Source organism: Sebastes umbrosus, chromosome 4, assembly GCF_015220745.1.
Source record: "Sebastes umbrosus isolate fSebUmb1 chromosome 4, fSebUmb1.pri, whole genome shotgun sequence".
Lineage (NCBI taxonomy): Eukaryota > Metazoa > Chordata > Actinopteri > Perciformes > Sebastidae > Sebastes > Sebastes umbrosus.
Window position 1 is genome coordinate 1124398 of NC_051272.1, and position 19802 is coordinate 1144199.

At 41.4% G+C, this 19802-nt stretch overlaps 1 protein-coding gene across 2 annotated transcripts; it reads left to right on the top strand.

The window, feature by feature from the left end:
- The first annotated feature begins 424 nt into the window (after window positions 1-424).
- On the top strand, window positions 425-15411 carry kras (v-Ki-ras2 Kirsten rat sarcoma viral oncogene homolog). Of its 2 annotated transcripts, XM_037768303.1 has the most exons (6): window positions 425-714; window positions 3576-3693; window positions 4480-4658; window positions 5965-6124; window positions 9366-9490; window positions 12885-13122. In XM_037768303.1, the coding sequence occupies exons 2-5, from the start codon at window positions 3583-3585 to the stop codon at window positions 9483-9485; spliced, it is 570 nt and encodes a 189-aa protein (XP_037624231.1). In that variant the 5' UTR covers window positions 425-714; window positions 3576-3582; the 3' UTR covers window positions 9486-9490; window positions 12885-13122. The 2 variants fall into 2 exon arrangements, with proteins under 2 accessions (XP_037624231.1, XP_037624232.1); XM_037768304.1 differs by lacking the exon at window positions 9366-9490 and having other exon boundaries at window positions 437-714; window positions 12885-15411.
- The last annotated feature ends 4391 nt before the right edge of the window (window positions 15412-19802 follow it).

Sequence of the window (19802 nt, forward strand, 5' to 3'; positions counted from 1 at the left end):
CCTGGGAATGACGTCCCTCCAGCACAATCCAGTTATATTTAGAGCCTATATATAGAGGAGTCGCCCCCTAGGCTGTGTTGACTCTGCAGCAGCAGCAGCAGCAGGCAGGGATCACCATACTGAAAGAGAGACGTCCTCAAAGTGACACCATGTGACCTATATTAGTTACAAATATATGTTTGTGATCATTAAAGCATTAACTCACTCTGGCTTCCAATGAGCTTTAATAATAATACAAATAGTAACATTTGTGCACACAATTTGTACATGACAGACAATGTATATAATGTAGAGTTTTTAAAATTAAAGCTGTGTAAAACATGTGATAAGTGTATTTATAGAAGACAAAAGAAAGCGTATTGTTGTTGCCCACATTGCGACACCGAGTTGCCCCAAACCGGTTGAAATCCTCAGCTAGGCTTTCTGGGTAAAGCTCGCCCCGGTGGTATCCGCCCATCTTCTCTGTTTAAAGGAGGCCGAGCTGAGCACAGAGCTAGGCCGCCACCAGGACCGACCGACCGCTGCAATCTAATGGAAAGTTCGATCGATTAATTCATCCACTTTGTGTCTGTTCCCGCTGGCTTCTGATAACGAAGTAGAACCGAGTTAAATGCGGAGGTTTGGGTGTGAAATAGGACATGCAGAGATCGAGTGAAAGGAGAGGATTATCAGCTTGACTTTATCTGGACGCGGAACTCTCCTCCACTCGAAAAGGTAACAAAGATACACATTGATACATTGATACATTACAGTGAGTGTGTGTGGCGCTTTGAGGGGTTCACTTTGCAACATTGTATTCTCTCTTAATTCTCTCTTAATGTAGCAGATACAGTCAGTGTTTCCGCTTTGTAACAACTTCACCATTACTGGAAATATTCATGTTGGTTGTCGGTGCAAACTACGCCCAGTTGTTAACCAACGTCTGGCCCTGCACTGCAGAGCTTCAGCCTGATAGCTTAGCATGGTAGCCTGTGAGCTAGCCTGTCAATGGCGGCTCAATAACCCTGCTCTCTTCCTCCTCTGTGAATGAATGAGTGTTATCCGCTCACACGCTTACAGGCAACTGCTGCATTCATGAATGACTTGTTTTGTAAATCACATTGTGTTATCTTCTAGGGGCTAGTTAGTTAGCTGACTTCTTTAGTAGGGCTGTGGGTGAGCACTAATGCTAACAAGCTAGCAGCACAGCAGCCTGGTTATTGAAACACTGCGATGGGAGGTTTTCACACAACCAATCTGGCAACCCCTGCGGGCATAGCAGCAGTGGATTTAAATCAAATTCCTTTCCACTTTTAAGCCTGTTGTTGTTCTTTTTTTCTGCCTTGAACACATTTAAAAGGCCTGTTTGAACCTCTGCTAATTCACATTAGAGGTGATAAACGGTTAAAGAGTAGCCTACTACAGTTTTAATGTATAATCAGTGGCTCATTTCTCCTCATTTGTCCTCACCGAGATATAGTTATCCATTGTCCTCAGTAATAAAACCATATATATGCACACATTGTCATCCAGAGGGTGTCAACATGAGGCAAACAACCATTACAGGCATATAGTCATGTTCTCAGTCAAATGAGTGTTTTAACTCTAATTAGGGTGAGAGTTCACTTAATGAACCATAAATAGGCTGCATCCCTCCATTTACTACATTTCCCCCATTTTTTTCATTTGCAATATCACTGTTCATTGTGTGCAATATTAATGTCCAACATGTGCAATATTACTACTCTTTTTCTCATCATATGCAATATTACTTCCTTTTCTGTTTTCTTTTTTTATATATTTTTTAGCTTTCTTTACCTATTTTTTTTTTTTTTTTTTTTGTTTTACTTTTTTACTTATCTTATTTGCTCATTTTACTAAATGTATCTTACTTAATTGTTATTCAAGATTTAAGATTCAAGATGTTTATTGTCACACCGGTTATACAAGTACAATCGTGTGAAATACTTTTTACTGGAAGCTCCATTAAGAAAACAGTAAGTTAAGTAGCAAAAAATAATAAAATAAAAATAAGTCAATTTACAAATACTATACAGTATAATAATAAAGGAAGTACTTGGTATATGGTAACTATAGAAGCTATATATATATATATATATATATATATATATGGGAGCAGTAGAGGTTGCATACTATAAAAATATCGCACAGGCCTTTTTAAAAAAAAATTCTCTTAGGCACTCGTGCTAGAAATAGTACTTTTTATTTTATACACTTGAATTTGTTGTAATTTGAGCAGTCTCTGGCAGAAGAATTTCCTCCGGGATTAATAAAGTTCTATCTTATCTTACATCCCTGTTTGTTGCTGAAAAAGTCTGCACATCAGTCATTCACTTTCACTGCCTAAGAAGATGAAACATTATAGTATTTTTACAGGCATGGCAAGCATGTGGCAGACAACTTTAAAGTGTTGCTGAAATGGCCTGTGACTTTGTCAGTAGTCTTATCTGTTTAGGTGAAGATAAGATGGTTTCCTAATGGACAGAACAGCCTCACTGTAATATGTGTAAATCACAGGCGGTGTTGGGGCGTAATATCAATATAACATGTGGCAGAGCAAGTGTTGAGAACACTTAACAAGTGTAGTAAAAGTATACCTGTGTTGGCCAAATACCTATCAAACCACATTCTGGTTTTTTGTTTGTGTAGAAAAGGCGATGATATTCAGTGGAGCTCCTCCCTGACTGCAGGCTGTGCAGAGCTGTGAGCCGTCTGTACTGTAACTTCTGAAAAGGCCAGCTGCCACTATTGATGGGTGCTGCTGCTGCTCCACAAAGCAGTCAGACAGCAGAGAGCCTCTCAGTTGCTTGTCAATTTTTGGAGCCTTAATGTAATGTCATAGATTTCTGCCTGGGGTTAGTTTCTGTTGTGTGGCTGCTACTCAGAAAAATACAGCTGAATGTGTCGCTGGATTCAGACATTTAAATAATTAAATAATTATTTTACTTCAGTAGCTGATTATTTGTGATATGAAGCTTATGTTGTGTCATAGTAACTGTTTTAATTTAAATAGGGGTACATTCGACATTTGATTTAATTGTCAGGGCTGATGATGATTTAATATGGCAACTTTCCCTGATTTCAGTAGCAGTCTTTCAGTGTTCATATTCCCTCATTTGCAGGTGAACCATTACATTCTGTTTGTAGTTTCTTCCACAAACTTCTTGTTGAATATTAAAATAGGCATTTTCTAAATGAAAAGCAAAATAAACATGATGGTGCGTAATCTAATTTTCCAGTGAATCAGCAGTGTTTTTATTAAAAGAATAGTTACAATATGAGTTATCATGAGGATGCAGATTTCCCAGCGAGACAGCAGCTGGTCAGACAGGAATGAAGAGCAGCAAATGGAGCTAATTGACAAAATAGTTTTTAAGCGACAATTCAATACCATAAAGGGTTTTAACCATCCACAACAGAATATAGCATCTTTAGTGCAGAGAGGTGAGAAATGCACCTGTAAACTTCTCCTTTTTAAGGCTTCGACAGTGCCCCAGATTAATTGATGCTGTGCCAGATGACTTTGTGTCTGTGATAATATCTGAGTATAATGTGCTTTGTTTTTGGTCTCACAGGTGAATCATGACAGAATATAAGCTGGTAGTGGTGGGAGCTGGAGGCGTTGGCAAGAGCGCACTTACCATTCAGCTCATCCAGAATCACTTTGTGGATGAATATGACCCCACCATTGAGGTAAAGCAACTTTGTGCATGTATATGTATGTGTGAACGTGTGTGTATTTTGGTATGGGGGGGGGCAGGACAAGGAGAACTCCTCTAAAAAAGGAGTTGCTGCAGGTTATTCTGGTTTAAGTCTTAAAAAGACACCAAACCGGTTTTTAATTACTTTCCATGCATGTCCCGCCCGCTCGCCTGCTTTCTCAGGGGGCCAACCTATGCTGAGTAAACACAGCCTCATTATGATTTCAATCCATTATTGATGGGCTGTTGCAGGTTGGAGCTCCACTATAGATTATTTGAATACAAGATAACATCTGAAACAAAATCTGCCACACTGGATCAGACGGTAATTATTTGTGTTGGATCAGATCGAGTGTGGCCATCAGTGTGATGAAAAGCTGGAGCGCTTCGTCACAGTGGAAATTAGGATTGACCTACTACAGCTAGAGTAGAGGCAACATTTGAAATGCAGTCCTGTGGCGTCTTTCAGCAAAATCATATCCACACAATCTTGTCATGAAGCAATGTAAAACGATTTACTTTGAATTGATATTTTTTATAGTTTACTACAGTTCACTGTTGAATCACCTAGCCATTATTACAAGTAAGGTTTTTAAAAACAAGTTCGATCATGCACCGTATCTATCTAGATGTTTAAACACGCTTATCATAACCTTAAGTATAAAGCAAATTAATAATTCTTCTCCACAAACCATCTCTTATTATTTTTTTATTAAGCTGATATTTGGACACTTGAAACCCAGAGTTCTGATCACTGTCTGACCTCTCCCTCTTCCAGGACTCCTACAGAAAGCAGGTAGTGATCGACGGAGAGACGTGTCTGCTGGACATCCTGGACACTGCAGGTCAGGAGGAGTACAGCGCCATGAGGGATCAGTACATGAGGACAGGGGAGGGCTTCCTCTGCGTCTTTGCCATCAACAACACCAAGTCCTTTGAGGACATTCACCACTATAGGTGAGCTAAGAGAATCAAGGTTTGCAGTCTTTGGATTGAAGGAAGGTACCCGCTTTTATTGTTGTAGTCGGGGGAACGTGACGTCATATCCATTCAAACTCAGTCAAACAAAACAAACCGCCGCGAGCCGAAACGAAAAAGTGAAAAACATTGGAGGGTCTGCGTGGATACGACCTGCACCCTCACATGTTAAATCCAGCGTGGTAAACACTACACATCCAGTAAAGGATGGAAACACTTTGGGTTTCACACATTGCAGGAAAAGCAGAGCTAGACATCACGGCTAAAGCTGCATGCTCACTCTGTCACAGACAGGAAATGTTATCGTATCGCGGTAACGTGCGGTTGAGCCGGCCGTCGCTCTCGTCTCCGTGGTCAAATGGGCCGACTCTACGACTGTAGAGCACCCATATACTGACATTTCTGTTAAAATCATTCAAACGGCCCCGATGGAGCTGACCATGGATGGATAAAGAGAACGGAGCTGACGGGAGAGCTAGAGACCACCTTGGAGAAGTTAGAGGAAGTAGTCATGTGGGACTACGTCCGCTTTTCAAAATAAGGTGTTAACAAAGGGAACTGTATATACAAAATACATCTATGGAACTAAGATTGATTGGATCATATTCACCAGAAGTATAAAATATTACATGTCCTTTATAAATTAAAAAGGAAATACCACTACTCTCTGAGGGAAATGTCTTTATTCTTTATATTTTTGATTTGCTGGAAAAAATGTAATAAATAATTCCTGACAATGATCGTGATATATTTGACTTCAGGACATCTCAGACTACATGCATGCTGAAAAGCAAACATTTTACTGGATTAATTTAGATATTTTCAAAGTAAAAGTCCCTAGAAGGGTATGATTAAACTTTCCCCTTCATGGTCTAGTGTTAGAAAAGTTAACAAAAATCACAATAAATCTCAATTCTTAAAAATCGCAATACATATCATATCGACACCCAAGTATCGTGATGGTATCGAATCAGGAGATAGGTGAGTCGTCCCAGCCCTATTTATAATAGAATGTATTTTCTAATTAATTAACACAAATTCAGAATTTTAACATACAGAAAAATCTGTGATGGTGGCAATATGTATACTGTATGTATAAATGTCCTAATAGCTTGCAGCACTGAGCAAAAGCCAATAATGAATGTATTCTTGCTCTGAATATGACCATATTCTAGTTACTCAGACCAGATACAAGCTTTTTAACATCACTTTAAATAGCCATCGGAATAAATGACCTCAGTTTGATTAAAACCTAATGACATTTCTGTTGTCTGTCGATGTCCAGAGAACAGATTAAGCGGGTGAAGGACTCCGAGGACGTCCCCATGGTGTTGGTGGGAAACAAGTGTGACCTCCCGTCTCGGACAGTGGACACCAAGCAGGCTCAGGACTTAGCACGCAGTTATGGCATTCCCTTTATTGAGACTTCAGCCAAAACCAGACAGGTGAGAGTCCAGCTGGAGACGGCCACGCCCTCAAGACTCAAAACACTTTAACTTTTCAGTCTGTCAATAAAACTGCTGGATTATTTAGAGCATGTGGAATGGTTAGAAGTTTGTATGTGGTCTTAGGGGTATTGGCTTGATGGACACAGCAGTCTATAAATTTCACTTTGAAATCAAATTTTAATGTTCCAGAGAGACTAAGCTAATTTTGACAAGTGTCCTTGCAGAGGCTCGATCATCTCGGCACTTGGATCACAGGAAAAGTTAAAGTTTTGAGTCATGTGGTGCCGTTGATTTGTGTCACATCTAATGGTCTTTATTATAATGTTGCTTGGAAATGTCTCGGGCATTGAGCTGCGCATCGTTAAATCCTCCTTGGTTAATCGAATCTTTTTTTTTATTATTTATGGGTGATAATGTAATCATTGCATGCTACTTTGTCGTGGATATATGAAATTATACCATCATCATTAGGGCCATCTGCAGAGGATCCTGCATTATGAATGATCAGCAAATCAGTAAATGCGTGTCAAGGAGTGTGCATGAAAGGACAAACTGTCGGTAATTACTCAGGCGGGTTCATGATTCTGCTTACTGGTTACTCTGACTGGGTGTTGGAAGGTTTGCCGTGGCGTAATGACATCAAATGGTGTGTGTTGTGAGCATGGCCTTAGGTGGCTGACTGGCTGACACAGTGATCTGTAAACGCATCCTTTTCCTGGTCTCTCTGACCCGGGCTGAATCATGGCTCCTTCTGGTGCGGTGGGAAATTAATGACACAATGATTCATTTCTTACAGCTCTGTTCACCTATTCCTACCTGAGTGTACCAATAATTCACTACCCACACGATGCTGCTGCTGTCGGACCCGCAACTAGGCCTGTCACAATAATGACTATATCCACTTATTGTACGGTGTGTGGCATGACCTCCATCATTTTTGCGTTATCGACTCATCGTACGATATGCGAACATGACCTCGATAATTTTTGCTGGCCTCCATATTGCTCGTTGCGTTTGTTTACGCAAGAATGTCACCAACATTTTAGCCAACACGCTAAACATGCCTGAATAACTCTATGACATCTTTATTAACAGAGCCAGAGAGTCCATTTTATTTATTGTTTCGGTTGTGTGGTTTTATTTTATTCATGTTTTATTCATTTAGGATATTTTAAAGGAAGAGCATAACATTTCGGGGATCTATTGACAGATATGGAATATTATATTCATAACTATGTTTTCATTAGTGTATAATCACCTGAATCTAAGAATCATTGTGTTTTCGGTAGCGTAGAATGAGCCCTTCATATCTACATACCGTAGGGAGTCCGTCATGTTTCCCAGAATGCACAAACCAAACTCTGGCTCTAGAGAGAGCCTTTTGCATTTTTAGGTTACCTGAAGGTAGGGATGCACCGATACCGATACCAGTATTGGGTCCAATACTGTGCTCATGTACTCGTACTCGCAAAGCGGCTCTGATACAACGGCACCGATGCCACTTTACGGTGGACGCTTACCGACCCTCACTTTCATTGCGCCACAGTGTTTTGCCTGCACCCTTTGACTCGCGCGTATGTTAGACTCCTTGGTCCGTGTTCAAGACGGGTTGGGTGGGTTGCCGACATCGCCACAGACCCCTGGTGCCTTTTACGTGGGCTGAGCCCCGATCTGGCGGCACGACGCGGTTGGGACGCACTGAGGACAGTCCGCCCCGGTCGACAGTCGTATCGGCAGCAGGGGGCCGTCCCCTGCGCGAGAGAGGGTGCAGCGAGCCCTTTGTCCACGGTGCGGCGAGGTCTGGGTGGGGAGCGCTGTAAAGCTGTGGCCGCGAGCCACCTTCGCCCCGAGCCTTTCCAAGCCGACCTAGAGCCGGTATCGGCGCATGGCCTCATATGCTTGACTCCCCAGCCTGCCGTGTGTCGCTCACACCCTCCAGCTGGCTGTTAACGAGGGTCTTTAGGCACAGAGAAGTACTCTGTATCGGCGAGTACCAACATGTAAGTACTTTTACTCGGTCTGAAAAAAAGTGGTATCGGTGCATCCCTACCTGAAGGTCACTGTAGTTCTCCGACACGCTTAAGAAACTGCAGTAACGTGAGCCGCAGAGTGTAAAACCGTGGTACCGCCAGCCCCTGTCTGACTTCCGTTGCTCCTAAAGTAGTGTTATTATGGTGAGGATCACCTCTGAGCGAGGTGAACGGCGTTACCACGGTTTTGCACTCAGACGTTCCCGTTACCTTGGTCTTGGAAAGGAAGGAGTGAGCAGAGGGGTATTCAGTTGGTTGCAATCTGCAACCACACCACTAGATGTTGACAAATCCTGCACACTTTTAAAAATATTTCTTCACATTCCAATTCAATATCTGAATATCTGAAGTTCATTGCTCTTTTAAAGGGTGTACTTACAATATATCGTGCAACAAAATTTGTTATCGTGACAGGCCTACAGTGTTTTTGCCAAATTTCAGTGATTTCATCTTCTCTGGGAAATCTCCCACTTTTACAGTATAATGCACAATCAAAATATGCTCCTAATGCATGCGCTTCTCCTTTTTTATATTAGGCCAGACAGTTAAAGTGATACTCCACCTCCACCCTAATCTTTTCCAGTGTCACTCACCCACACTGGAGGCTTGAAAGGTGGCTGTTTTTACAGTTTGTTTTTTTAGTTCAGTTTGAATGAATCCCGAACATGAAACTTTCAGGATGAACAGTAAATCTCTTCCTAACCACTCCTACACCATAATCCACCTCTTCACTGTCCATGTGTGCCGCTGAGTACGTTCCAAACAACTATCGTATTGCCAAAATACAGCTAAATACAGAGCTTCTGTCAGAGCTTCAAATGGGGCAAAATCATGACACAGAAAAAAAAAGTGTATTTAGCTGCATTTTGGCAAAAATGAAGATTGTTGGAAGAGTTTTTTAAGGATGCTTTGATGCTTTTTTCCTGCCATGAAAACCATTGGGATTCTATCTGTCCACTCTTCATTGAGAGGAAGGAAACAGAGAAGCTTTTCAAGCATATAGGAGGTGAGTGTTTGGTATTCACAAGATAAGAGTTTGGGTGGAGTATCATTTGTAGACAAAGGCAGGCCAGACATCGCAGGTAGACCCCGCTCAAAACACAGGTCTGCTTCGCTCCTTTGTATCTGTAAGCTGTAACACATGCACCCATACAGTGTGTCCTCCTTGTATTCCTCAACATTGAGGGAAGTTGTGTCTCATACTGCAGAGAGTGGAAGATGCCTTTTACACTCTGGTACGGGAGATCAGGCTGTACCGGCTCAATAAGCTCAGCAAGGAAGAAAAGACTCCGCGCTGTGTCAAGCTTAAAAAGTGTGTTGTGATGTGAAAGGGGTAAGTGTATGCAGCCGCGCGCCCATCAGCTCTGTCTGTGTGTGTGTGTGTGTGTGTGTGCGTTGGTGGGGATTTTGGAGAGGACACGCAATGAGAGCTGGAGCTTCATGGTTCTCAAAGCTAACCTGCTGGTTTCTACTGGGGCTGTGGTGGAGCTCTAACAGGAGGCTGAAACAGCTGATGATTTCTTACCTTTTCAGTGTCTCTTGTGTATCATGGCTGATTTTTTTTTTTTTTTTTTTTTTTTTTTTTTTTTTTTAATCTATCTAAGGCCGTTTTCACACTGGGTTTTGAGTCTGAACGGGAGAATCAATTGCACATTGCGCTATATATATATATATATATATATATATATATATATATATATATATATATATATATATATATATATATATATATATATATATATATATATATATATATATGCGCTCTTCACCAGATGTAAGGTGATTTTAACAGCAGAGTAACTGGATCCAACTGGTGCTCAGTAACAGAACGTTAGTTCTTCATGGTTTTCTCCTGAAACTTGATTGGATGCTGTTGGATCAGTTCAAACTAATTGGATCTGGGGAGTTAAGTGTAAGATAATCAAATGCAAGTCCCAATAACATTCACCGGAAATATAGAGTCCAGAGGTCAATAAAAACAAAACACCACTTTTCAGAGATTTAGCAATAAGCAACGAAAGATAGAAATTCAGTTTGTTCAGTTTTTCCTCCATGAGTGAATCCTTTTCTCAAACATAGAGGATCTCTGGATCTCGCTGCTGCATGGCGCTGTTGTGTGTGTGTGTGAGTCAAACTCCGACACAGAGAGCAGAGGACAGAAGCAGCCGCATTTGGCGCCTGACGGGTGTTAATTTTGGACCCTGCAGGCATCGCACGGTAACGCCGGTACTGTAGAAAACGAGTACCGTCGCGTTTTTAGAATTGTCATCTGACTTGGTACCGGTTCTCGTGACATCCCTAGACTGCACACAAGCCATACTACAGTTGGCCTAAAGCCAATCAAAGCACCCGACTGAGGTTGACTTGGTCTGCACTCACGTTCAGAAAAAGCGTTCTCATATCATCAAATTTCCAGGCGAATTGGTTCCTGTATTCGGACTAATGTACCAGTGTGAAACCTGCTCCAACCTGCTGAAATGAACATGAAGAAAGGGGAATGGGCTGGTGAGCCAACGTGTGTGATTAAAGGAGATTATGGCGAATCTGGGACCAAATCATGTGCTGAAATGTTTCCAAGGAGGATGTGGTCCAAGAAACTGGCGGACATGTTGTGAACAAAAATTTGTGTGTGTGTTTGTGGGTGAGTTTTTTTTATTTTTGTGGTAACAAATCCCTTTTCTTCTTTCCTTTCCTGCTGTCTTCGTCACAACCTGAAGTGACCTCAGGCTCTTCCTTATCACATTCATTTGCACTTTACAAACTGTTCTCATTGCCTCAGTGTGGCATCAACAGACACTAGCTGCATTTACATGGAGCCTTTTATTCACTAATAATCAGGATAAGAGCTCAGCAAGAAAATAAAAGCCTCCTTTTAACACTTCAGTCAGAATAAATTGGCTCGACTTAAATCAAAGCTGTTCACCTGCGGAAGTCGTGCCACTCTTTTATTTGTTTTCTAGCGAGTGTTGCATCTTTCCCGGGGGAACAATCTTTGGATAGTTTCTATTTATTAGTTTATGGAGATAACGGAAGGCTCGCCTTCTGTTCAATAACTCTGTTATGAAATTGTTCTTGCTTCAGTACAAACCCACAGCAGTAAAACCAGTATTAGTGCCAACCGCTCCATGCAGGTTCATCTTTTTTTAACCGTTTGCTCGTGTTGCACGTAGGAGTGCATGTAGACGATTGCAAATGTAAACAGGACAGAACTTGTTCTGTCATTATTATTTAGTGGCCGTTTAAACACGCTGTGGGAGTTGTAAATGATTTGGATTGATTACATTCAGAGGGAAGGGAAACTGGCTCATGTAACCGCAGCTACTGTCGGTGTTGTTGTCAGCGGGAACACTGCTGATTTTACATTACAGTTCTGTTTGATCTGTACTTTATTCAGCTGTGGCTCACACAGCCTGAACGGATTGAGAAATGTACCTGCACTCTGTCTGTCTGTCACGCTGATGTACACTTGATAGAAATTTAAGTTTAAATTGATCTGAAAATGGACTTTAACGTTATCCCAGATGATTTTTGGAGAGGAAGTTAAATTTCTGGTTTTAAATTGGAAAATTCAAATTCTACAATCAAACTGCCATAGATATAAAAAGGTTTCTTTCTCTGGCAGTGGAACAAGTCGAGGCTATACATCAGTTTGATATTAAACATCGGAGTGTTGATTGTTGTTTAATCTGTCACAATTATTCTTTAATGGAGTGGAATTACCCTTTAAATTCATCAGCCTTTAAGGGCGTTTTCACATCAGGTACGATTTGATCCGTACCGTGCCCGAGTACGATTCCCCCCCTCCCTCTCCGGTCAGCTTTCACATTAGTAAAGTTGTTCCGTACCCGAGCACACTACGTCATCACCCACGTGTGTTTGTTTCTGTTGAGATCAGCTGTTCTAGTGGCGGAGCATCTTAAAAACACTTCATTCAAACTGGACAGAAACTAAATAAAACTCACCAACACGTCGTCGTTAGTCTTTCCAACAATCACCAACTCTGATTTGGTCCAAATGAACTCTGATTTCAAGAGTTTGATGTGATAATAGGTCGACTCCCCCCACCCCGTCTCTCGTTCTTCGCAGACAGACCATTAAATCGGGTAAATAAAATAACAAACATCACTCAACCTCATCGCCTACTATCGTTTATATTTTAGGAACCTCTCGCCGGCCTTCCTGCTGTATCATCCACGGCCGTGCAGCTCAGAGGAGGAGATCGGCGCATGCTGCGCACAGATACAGACATACTGTAGATATGAAACAGTTTTATATGTATACAGATATCAGAGGAGACCGGCGGCGTTTAAAAAAGCCTGCCCTTTCAAAACTACTCGCTAACTGCTAACGTTACTCGCGTTAAATAGCGGTCCACTTCCGTGTTTCAGTACGGTTGGCTTTCACACCTGATGAGAACCGTGCCTGAGTCCACATGATCCGTACTCCAGACCAACTTTTCAAGTGGACCCGGGTACGGATCGACGAACCGTGCCCGAGTACGGTACGGAGCGTCCTCACTAATCAATCCAACTGGACTTTGGGGACGAGTGTACTCGAATCCGGGCCCGGGTCCCTGATGTGAACGCACCCTTATTATCACCTCTGAATCAAAGAACATTGCCAATCCTTTACATATTTTCAGGCTGCATAAGATTTCATCATTGGTGTTCTGGTATGAAAATAATAACCTGCCACTCTTAATAACGCATTATGTTTTATTTTTCCAGGGCGTTGACGATGCCTTTTACACATTAGTGCGAGAAATCCGGAAGCATAAGGAGAAGATGAGCAAGGAGGGCAAAAAGAAGAAAAAGAAGTCCAAGACAAAGTGTACACTTATGTGAATAATCATCCCTTTTCAAGACAGACTAAAAAAAAAAGAACTATGTTGAACAGTTAAAGTAATACATTTTGTACATTACACTAAATTATTAGCCTCTTTCTCAATACCCACCATACTGAATACTAAACCTGCCCCCCCCCCCTCCCTTTTATTTCTGCCTTTCTATTATTTGCTACTTGGACACCGATAAGCTTTATTTCAGTTTAGTGCCAGTTGCCCACGTGTGTTGGTCCAACAGCCTGTTTGATTTTATAGGATGATGTTGATTTGGATAATTGTTTTATATACCTGCAGAGCTGTGAGCTAATTACATCACAACTCATGTTTGACAAATTATTCATTAGCAGCTTAAAGTTTTGTTTTTTTCTTCCCCCCCTTTGCTTAAAAGGTCTGCAGAAGTTCTGTAATGCCCTTTTTTAAGTTTGGGATGCCAAAGAATGAATTTTCACCCCGATTCTCGTAGACAAAACCGATCTGAAGAACGGACCAACATTCAGCCAGATGAGATCCAAATGTCCCAGCCACTGTGTAATGTTCCCGGTCGCTAATGACCTCTAGATATGACTTAGTTATGTCACTGATATAAGTATGCATGCGAACTCCTACTCTTCTCCGAATGTTTTAACACCCTAATTAGCTATTAATTAATTTGTCAATGCTTTGTACTGCGTGGGGGAGCGATTCCTCGCCTACATGAGATGTTTCTTTTTTTTTTTTTTTTTTTTTGCATGCAATGTGTCCTAGATGACATGGGTATTGCAAAACCGCCTCTGGTTGATACATTTAACAGAGCCAGCAACGAGGAACTCTGACCCAAGTGGACGTCATACAGTCTTGTTTTTCAGGTTTATGTAAATTAATCATTACTTGCTTTAGTGAGAAAGAAATTAGCCTTTTCTTTTAGCTTGATTCATGACAAATTCAGAGATCTGTATTTTTACCCCGTTTTGGGATGATGAGCAGGACTAGCAGCCAGGTTTTGTGTTGCAGGGATTCATGCCTTCGTGACGATCTTAATGTCGAACAGCTTGTTTGACGTTACCGCTCACATATTTCCTGCTTTTCTTTACTCTAAAAGGCTTGACTGCAGGATTGTTTTAATTTATCCTGACAATAATCATTTCATTGCTATTTGTTACAAAACAAGTTCTCCCGTCAACATCCTCTCCATCGAGGCGTCATATTTAAACAGCACGAGGATCCTTTATCGGCTCGTTATTCGATGTCTGTTAGGTTTTAACATTTGAGGATTCTCCAGTCGCTAGCCATAGAGGTGCACATTTTCCTAAGCTGTTGGCTTGTGACAGAATAGAAAGCTTCTTTTTAAGCAGCTTTCAGGAATATTTCTCTTGGTGTGGTGTCGCAGAGGTTGTTTCAAAAATGTTGTCCCAAATGGATTTTCAGATTCTTCCTTTTTTGCGGAGCTTTTTGAAAAGAGTTTTTTTTTTATGGATTAATTTCCCTAAAGTGTTGAAATAGTTTGGTGGGCTGCCTTTTCAACAGAAATGATTGTCCAGCAAAGTAATTTGTCATTTTTTTTCTCTCACAAAGCATCGTGTGTCGTGGTGATGTAACTGGAACTGATGTTTGTAAATGAGGCAATAATTGCCATAAAATTGGTTTTTAGAGAAAATTGTCAGAATTTATTAAAATAAAAAGAAGAAAAAAGTCCTAGTTTCTTTCCCAGGTCAGCCCGTAATTTCCATCGTATTAACACGCTGTTCCCCTGGGGATTTGTATTTGCCTTTTTATGTTTGCATTAGGTGCTACATTTAGACGGTAGAAAGAGCTGAGACAACATTTACTTTGTCCCGTGTGCGCTCGACAAATACACAAAATGCGGTTTATAGGGGAGCAGCGTTATTGACACAGAAAATCCAGACATGATACATTTTGCTTTCAGGATTAATGAATATTATTACCTCTTCCCCCCCCCCTTCCCATGAAGTAGATAATAACTGTGAATGCAATTTTAATTATGGAACTCTCTTGTTAACAATACTGTTTCAAAACTTAGTTTTACTGAAATGTTTGAAATGTTCCTCTTCCTTTTATTGCGTGCCAACAGCTGATTTCTGAAATGTATATCATTTATATACCTGGATCATATTTTAACAACCTTTGTATAGTTGTGATACTGAAAGGTGCATATTTTGTAAATTGTGCTTTCATTTCGTTGGTGTGTCTAAATGAATGTTGCTTTAATGGAGTTTGGCTCCGCTCTGTGTATGTGATTAGAGAGAGTGTGTGACTGGGTCCAGGTTCTAGGGAAGTGAATGAATGACCACTTTACAACACACACCTGTTGTGGGCAGTGTAGAGCGGTGATCGGATCTCAAATGAGTCTATTTTTTGCCATGAATCTCACCACTCCTATTTAATGTGTAATAAAGAACAAAAGTAAAGAGGAACTTTAACTTCTGTCTTTCTTTTTAAAATACTAGACCAGGGGTCGGCAACCTTTACGATCAAAAGAAAACAAAATCTGTCTGGAGCCGCAAAACATGTGATCATTGTGATGAAGGTAACACAGTTTATAGTCTAAGTATATAGTATATAAGTCTAATGCAGTGAGGGCCAAAGAGACAATGTACTACGGAGTATTAGGGCCACATTGAGGGAAAAAACATCTGAGATTTACAGAATAAAGTCATAACTGTGATGGAATTTTCCATCAATTCCTCTCTTATTGGTAGAAAGGTCAGAGTGTTTGTCAGAGCGTCCCTCTGTTGACATTATTGGGTTGGAGTCCTGTCTAGAGGAGCCACCGTTATCTGTACAGCTGTGTCTGTAGTGGAGACCGTAGAGCCAGTCGCTAGGGCAACCAGGGTCAGAGATGCCAGAGGAATGAAGTAAGTCATAACATGATAAGGGGTAAGACACTGAGCACCAGGGAGGAAGGACAGAGTTGTGAGGCCTTCACGCAGAGAGCATCTATTGTGGAGACCTGACAATTGCTCCTTGATCAAGCTTCAATAAACCTTCTTTTGTAAGACATCATCAGCTCCGGGACCTCTTCCTTCCAAAGTTAACTTGTGTATCAATTATTCCATCACAATAACTTTACGAGAAAAAAAAGAAGAAAAAAACACGTAAATTACTACTTTATAATATTACGACTTTTTTCTCGTAAACCTTTGACTTTATTCCCGTAATATTATGACCCTATAATGTGGCCCTAATACTCCGTCGTACCATAGACCTACAAAAATGATAAATAACAATGTAAACAGAAAATTATTCATTTCCATTTTTATAAATCCACAGGGAGCCGCTGAAGAGACGCATGTGGCTCCGGAGCCGCAGGTTGCAGACTCCTGTACTAGACTTTAATGTGCTCATTGCACGTGTGTGTTTGTTTGCTCCATCAGCTGATGGAGGACGTAAAGTACAGTATCCTAAACTTGTTATTATTTCTGCCTCTATTGTGCGTGAAGCCCAGCAGGTGGCACTGTTCACTCATGACTCTCACAGACCTCCCAGTCTAAGAAGAGGCTGTTCTACCAGCTGCCCACAGACTGAGCCGAGATTCAGCCTTTTACAGGTCATGTATATATTTTCCAAAATAGACTAAATATGCTCATGTGGGAGAGAAAGAAATAGACCGGTATTCTAAGCAGAAATGCTCCTGTTGTTTAAAATGCACTCACTTTTTAGTGGGAAGAAATCATTTCATGCATTGTCAAGTTGATTATATTTCAGGTTTTCGTGTGTTTTCAAAAGCAACGGTTTAATTTCACGTGTACACCAGAGAGGAGAGAGGAGATATCTAAAGAGAATGTTCTTTTGTGGCTTATTGTAAATTAATCGCTCTTCTTTTCTCTGATAAAAACTACTTCATTATTGAGGTATTAAAAATAATTTAATTACTATCATTTAAGTTTGTAAGAGCTTAAATTCCATGATGAGGAGCCCGATGAACCAACACGTCCTCAATGTTTCATCATTGGACTAAAGGTTTTTAGAGACGTTGCATCATGAAAGGTAATAAACTGTGTTCACATATCCTGCATGTTAACTGCAGTAATTTATGGAAGTGAGCGCTAAGTGCATCATTTTCATAATAATGTTTGTTTGTCTAGATCTCCAGAGTTATATAGACAAATTGGAACTTTCAGAATAAAAGCCCATTAGCGGGTACACACAAATTACCCTTGGTATTAAGGGAATATTTGTGTTGTGAAGCTCCCTCTCTGAAATTGTGCGACTTTAATTATATGCATCACTGCTTTATATTATTATGTCCAAGCACCTTGTGTCTTCCTTTGGAATGTGTGTTTGCAGTTTCAGGTTCAACATGATGAACTGGTAATGTTTTTATTATTATTATGCTTGCATGACACAGACTCTCAGCAGCCAGACTATATACCTTATTACTGGGATTTATCAATTAGATATTTAGTGATTGGCCATAAAGTGCAAAAAATGAATGAATGAATTTAATAATGTAAACTAATTTAGCCAAAACAGACATAAAAGAGTAACTGGAGGGATGCAGTGAAAAGAGATAAACCTTACTGTTGTTGTAAACGGGTCAACATGGATTATGTGACCCCGCTTTTGAACCATGTGCGCACACGCCTCACTGCAGAAGAGTTAGTTTAGCTCTGAGAATATCTAGTGAATGTTCAGTGGACGTTTGTGCAGAAATAACTGCTGCAGCTCCTCCAGACCAACAGAGGTTTCCCGTGTCTTGTGAAGTGACGGGGCTCCGCAGAGAGAAACGTTATCATCTCCGACCGAAACTCCAGCGTCTCCCCCGTTCCCTCCGGCCGCGGTCGGGAGGCTGAGGCAGGAAAAGCCAACACTAGGATCAGCATTGATTCATGGAGAGTCCTTCGTCTGGTCAGCTAACATTACTGCCAAGCAGCTGAAATATAGAGTGATGTTGTGCTTTTAGCTGACGTGTGTCTCCTCACTGTGTTGAGCGATGCTCCTTCATGTCTATGTAGAGCGAGCACAAGCGCCAGCAACAGGACGCTGACTTTAGTTGACTTAACGGCCACATGTGTTGCTGTTAACAAGCAATTTCTGATTCTTACAAACAGTCCCTGGCCGTTAAGTCAACTAAAGTCAGCGTCCTGTTGCTGGCGCTTGTGCTCGCTCTACATAGACATGAAGGAGCATCGATCAACACAGTGAGGAGACACACGTCAGCTAAAAGCACAATATCACTCTATATTTCAGCTGCTTGGCAGTAATGTTAGCTGACCAGACGAAGGTCTCTCCATGAATCAATGCTGATCCTAGTGTTGGCTTTTCCCGCCTCAGCCTCCCGACTGCGGCCGGAGGGAACGGGGGAGACGCCGGAGTTTTGGTCGGAGACGATAACGTTTCTCTCTGCGGAGCCCCGTCACTTCACAAGACACGGGAAACCTCTGTTGGTCTGGAGGAGCTGCAGCAGTTATTTCTGCACAAACGTCCACTGTACATTCACTAGATATTCTCAGAGCTAAACTAACTCTTCTGCAGTGTGGAGTGAGCAGCATGCACGTGAGAGGTGGAGCGAAAGAGCGAGAACGAGCGTGGTGTGTGAGTGAAGGCAGGCAGAGGAGCAGAGACTCCGGTCCTGGAGACCAAAGCTACGGTCTCCCCCTCCCAACAGCGTAGCCATACGCGAGCGCGCATGGACCCGCAATGATTTATACATGTAAGAAGTTACCAACAGTCCCTTTAACGTTGCCTTTTAGTTGACGCTTTACCATTTTCAACGTGCTCCTCCATTGTTGTGTGACGTCAGACGTTGAGTTCGATGGATTTGCCTCAAAGTTAAAAGGAGGAACTCTGACTTTGAGTGGCGGTCCGTTGCTCTTTTTCTATTAAGAAGTCGTACAATTTTGAGTTCCGTGTTGTTTGGAAGGCAGCATTCATTTTGTCATTTTGAAATGGTTATCATTAGTAGTAGTTTGTATGCTTGGTATTGTGGTTGAATACTAGGAATTTGAGATTGTTGTTTCCAGGGAATTTATTTGACCAAATCTCCTCCCTATTCCAGGAAACATACCTGTTGGAAACCAGGATTTTAGTAGCATGAATGTGCTAGTTGGAACTGAATATTATGTCCCTCCCTTCGAGCCCTTCTTTTCTGCCTCAGTGACAGAAGTTGTCCTCTGGCTTCAACGTGCAGGATGGTGTGGTGGAGGATGTGCTTGTTTAGTCAGATTCGGTGAAAGGGGGGATGTCATGTAGCATCAAATTTGAGATATTTTCCCTTGCAGATTTCCAAGAAATAAATGCCAGCTAGATCATGACCAGAGACAGTATACAAGCTTCAAAAGGACAGGCCTGTGTATGTGTCACATGCAGGCGATGCCGGGATAATTGGCTGCAAAACAATGCTTGTTGTAGAGGCATCCTGTGTGGCTGGATCCAGCTTTGCTTTACTGGCCAAAGTTGTTTATTGACGTTGCAGTTATGATGGTCATTAATGAATCCTGTTTATGCTGTTAGCCAATTACAGATTAAAAGTGACGAGTGTTATTAGTTGTTTTGTGCTAATAGCCATCCGAATATTCAGTTTCCTTCATAATTATTCTACGCTGGAGATGCAGAATAGCTTGTTTCAAAGGAAGTTAAGTTGTTTCCAAACAGTCGGTGTGAACAATAAACTATGTTAACATATTGTGACAAGCTCTATTACTCTTTCTTCTTAAACAATGGGGGCTCCGGAGCCTGCCACATCGCAGCCAGCAGTGAAACAGAGAGGAGATCTAATGAATTATGCAGAGAGAGCTTTCTCTCACCCTGACAGTCTGAAACCAGCCTGGAGAAAATTGTAAGAGAAGTACGAGTCAGTGCAGCC

Bases quoted from the DNA above. Each gene is read 5' to 3' on its own strand.
- kras (XM_037768303.1), top strand. From the start codon at position 3,583: ATGACAGAATATAAGCTGGTAGTGGTGGGAGCTGGAGGCGTTGGCAAG. The intron at 3,694-4,479 runs GTAAAGCAACTT...TCCCTCTTCCAG, and splicing joins AATATGACCCCACCATTGAG to GACTCCTACAGAAAGCAGGT. The intron at 4,659-5,964 runs GTGAGCTAAGAG...GTCGATGTCCAG, and splicing joins GAGGACATTCACCACTATAG to AGAACAGATTAAGCGGGTGA.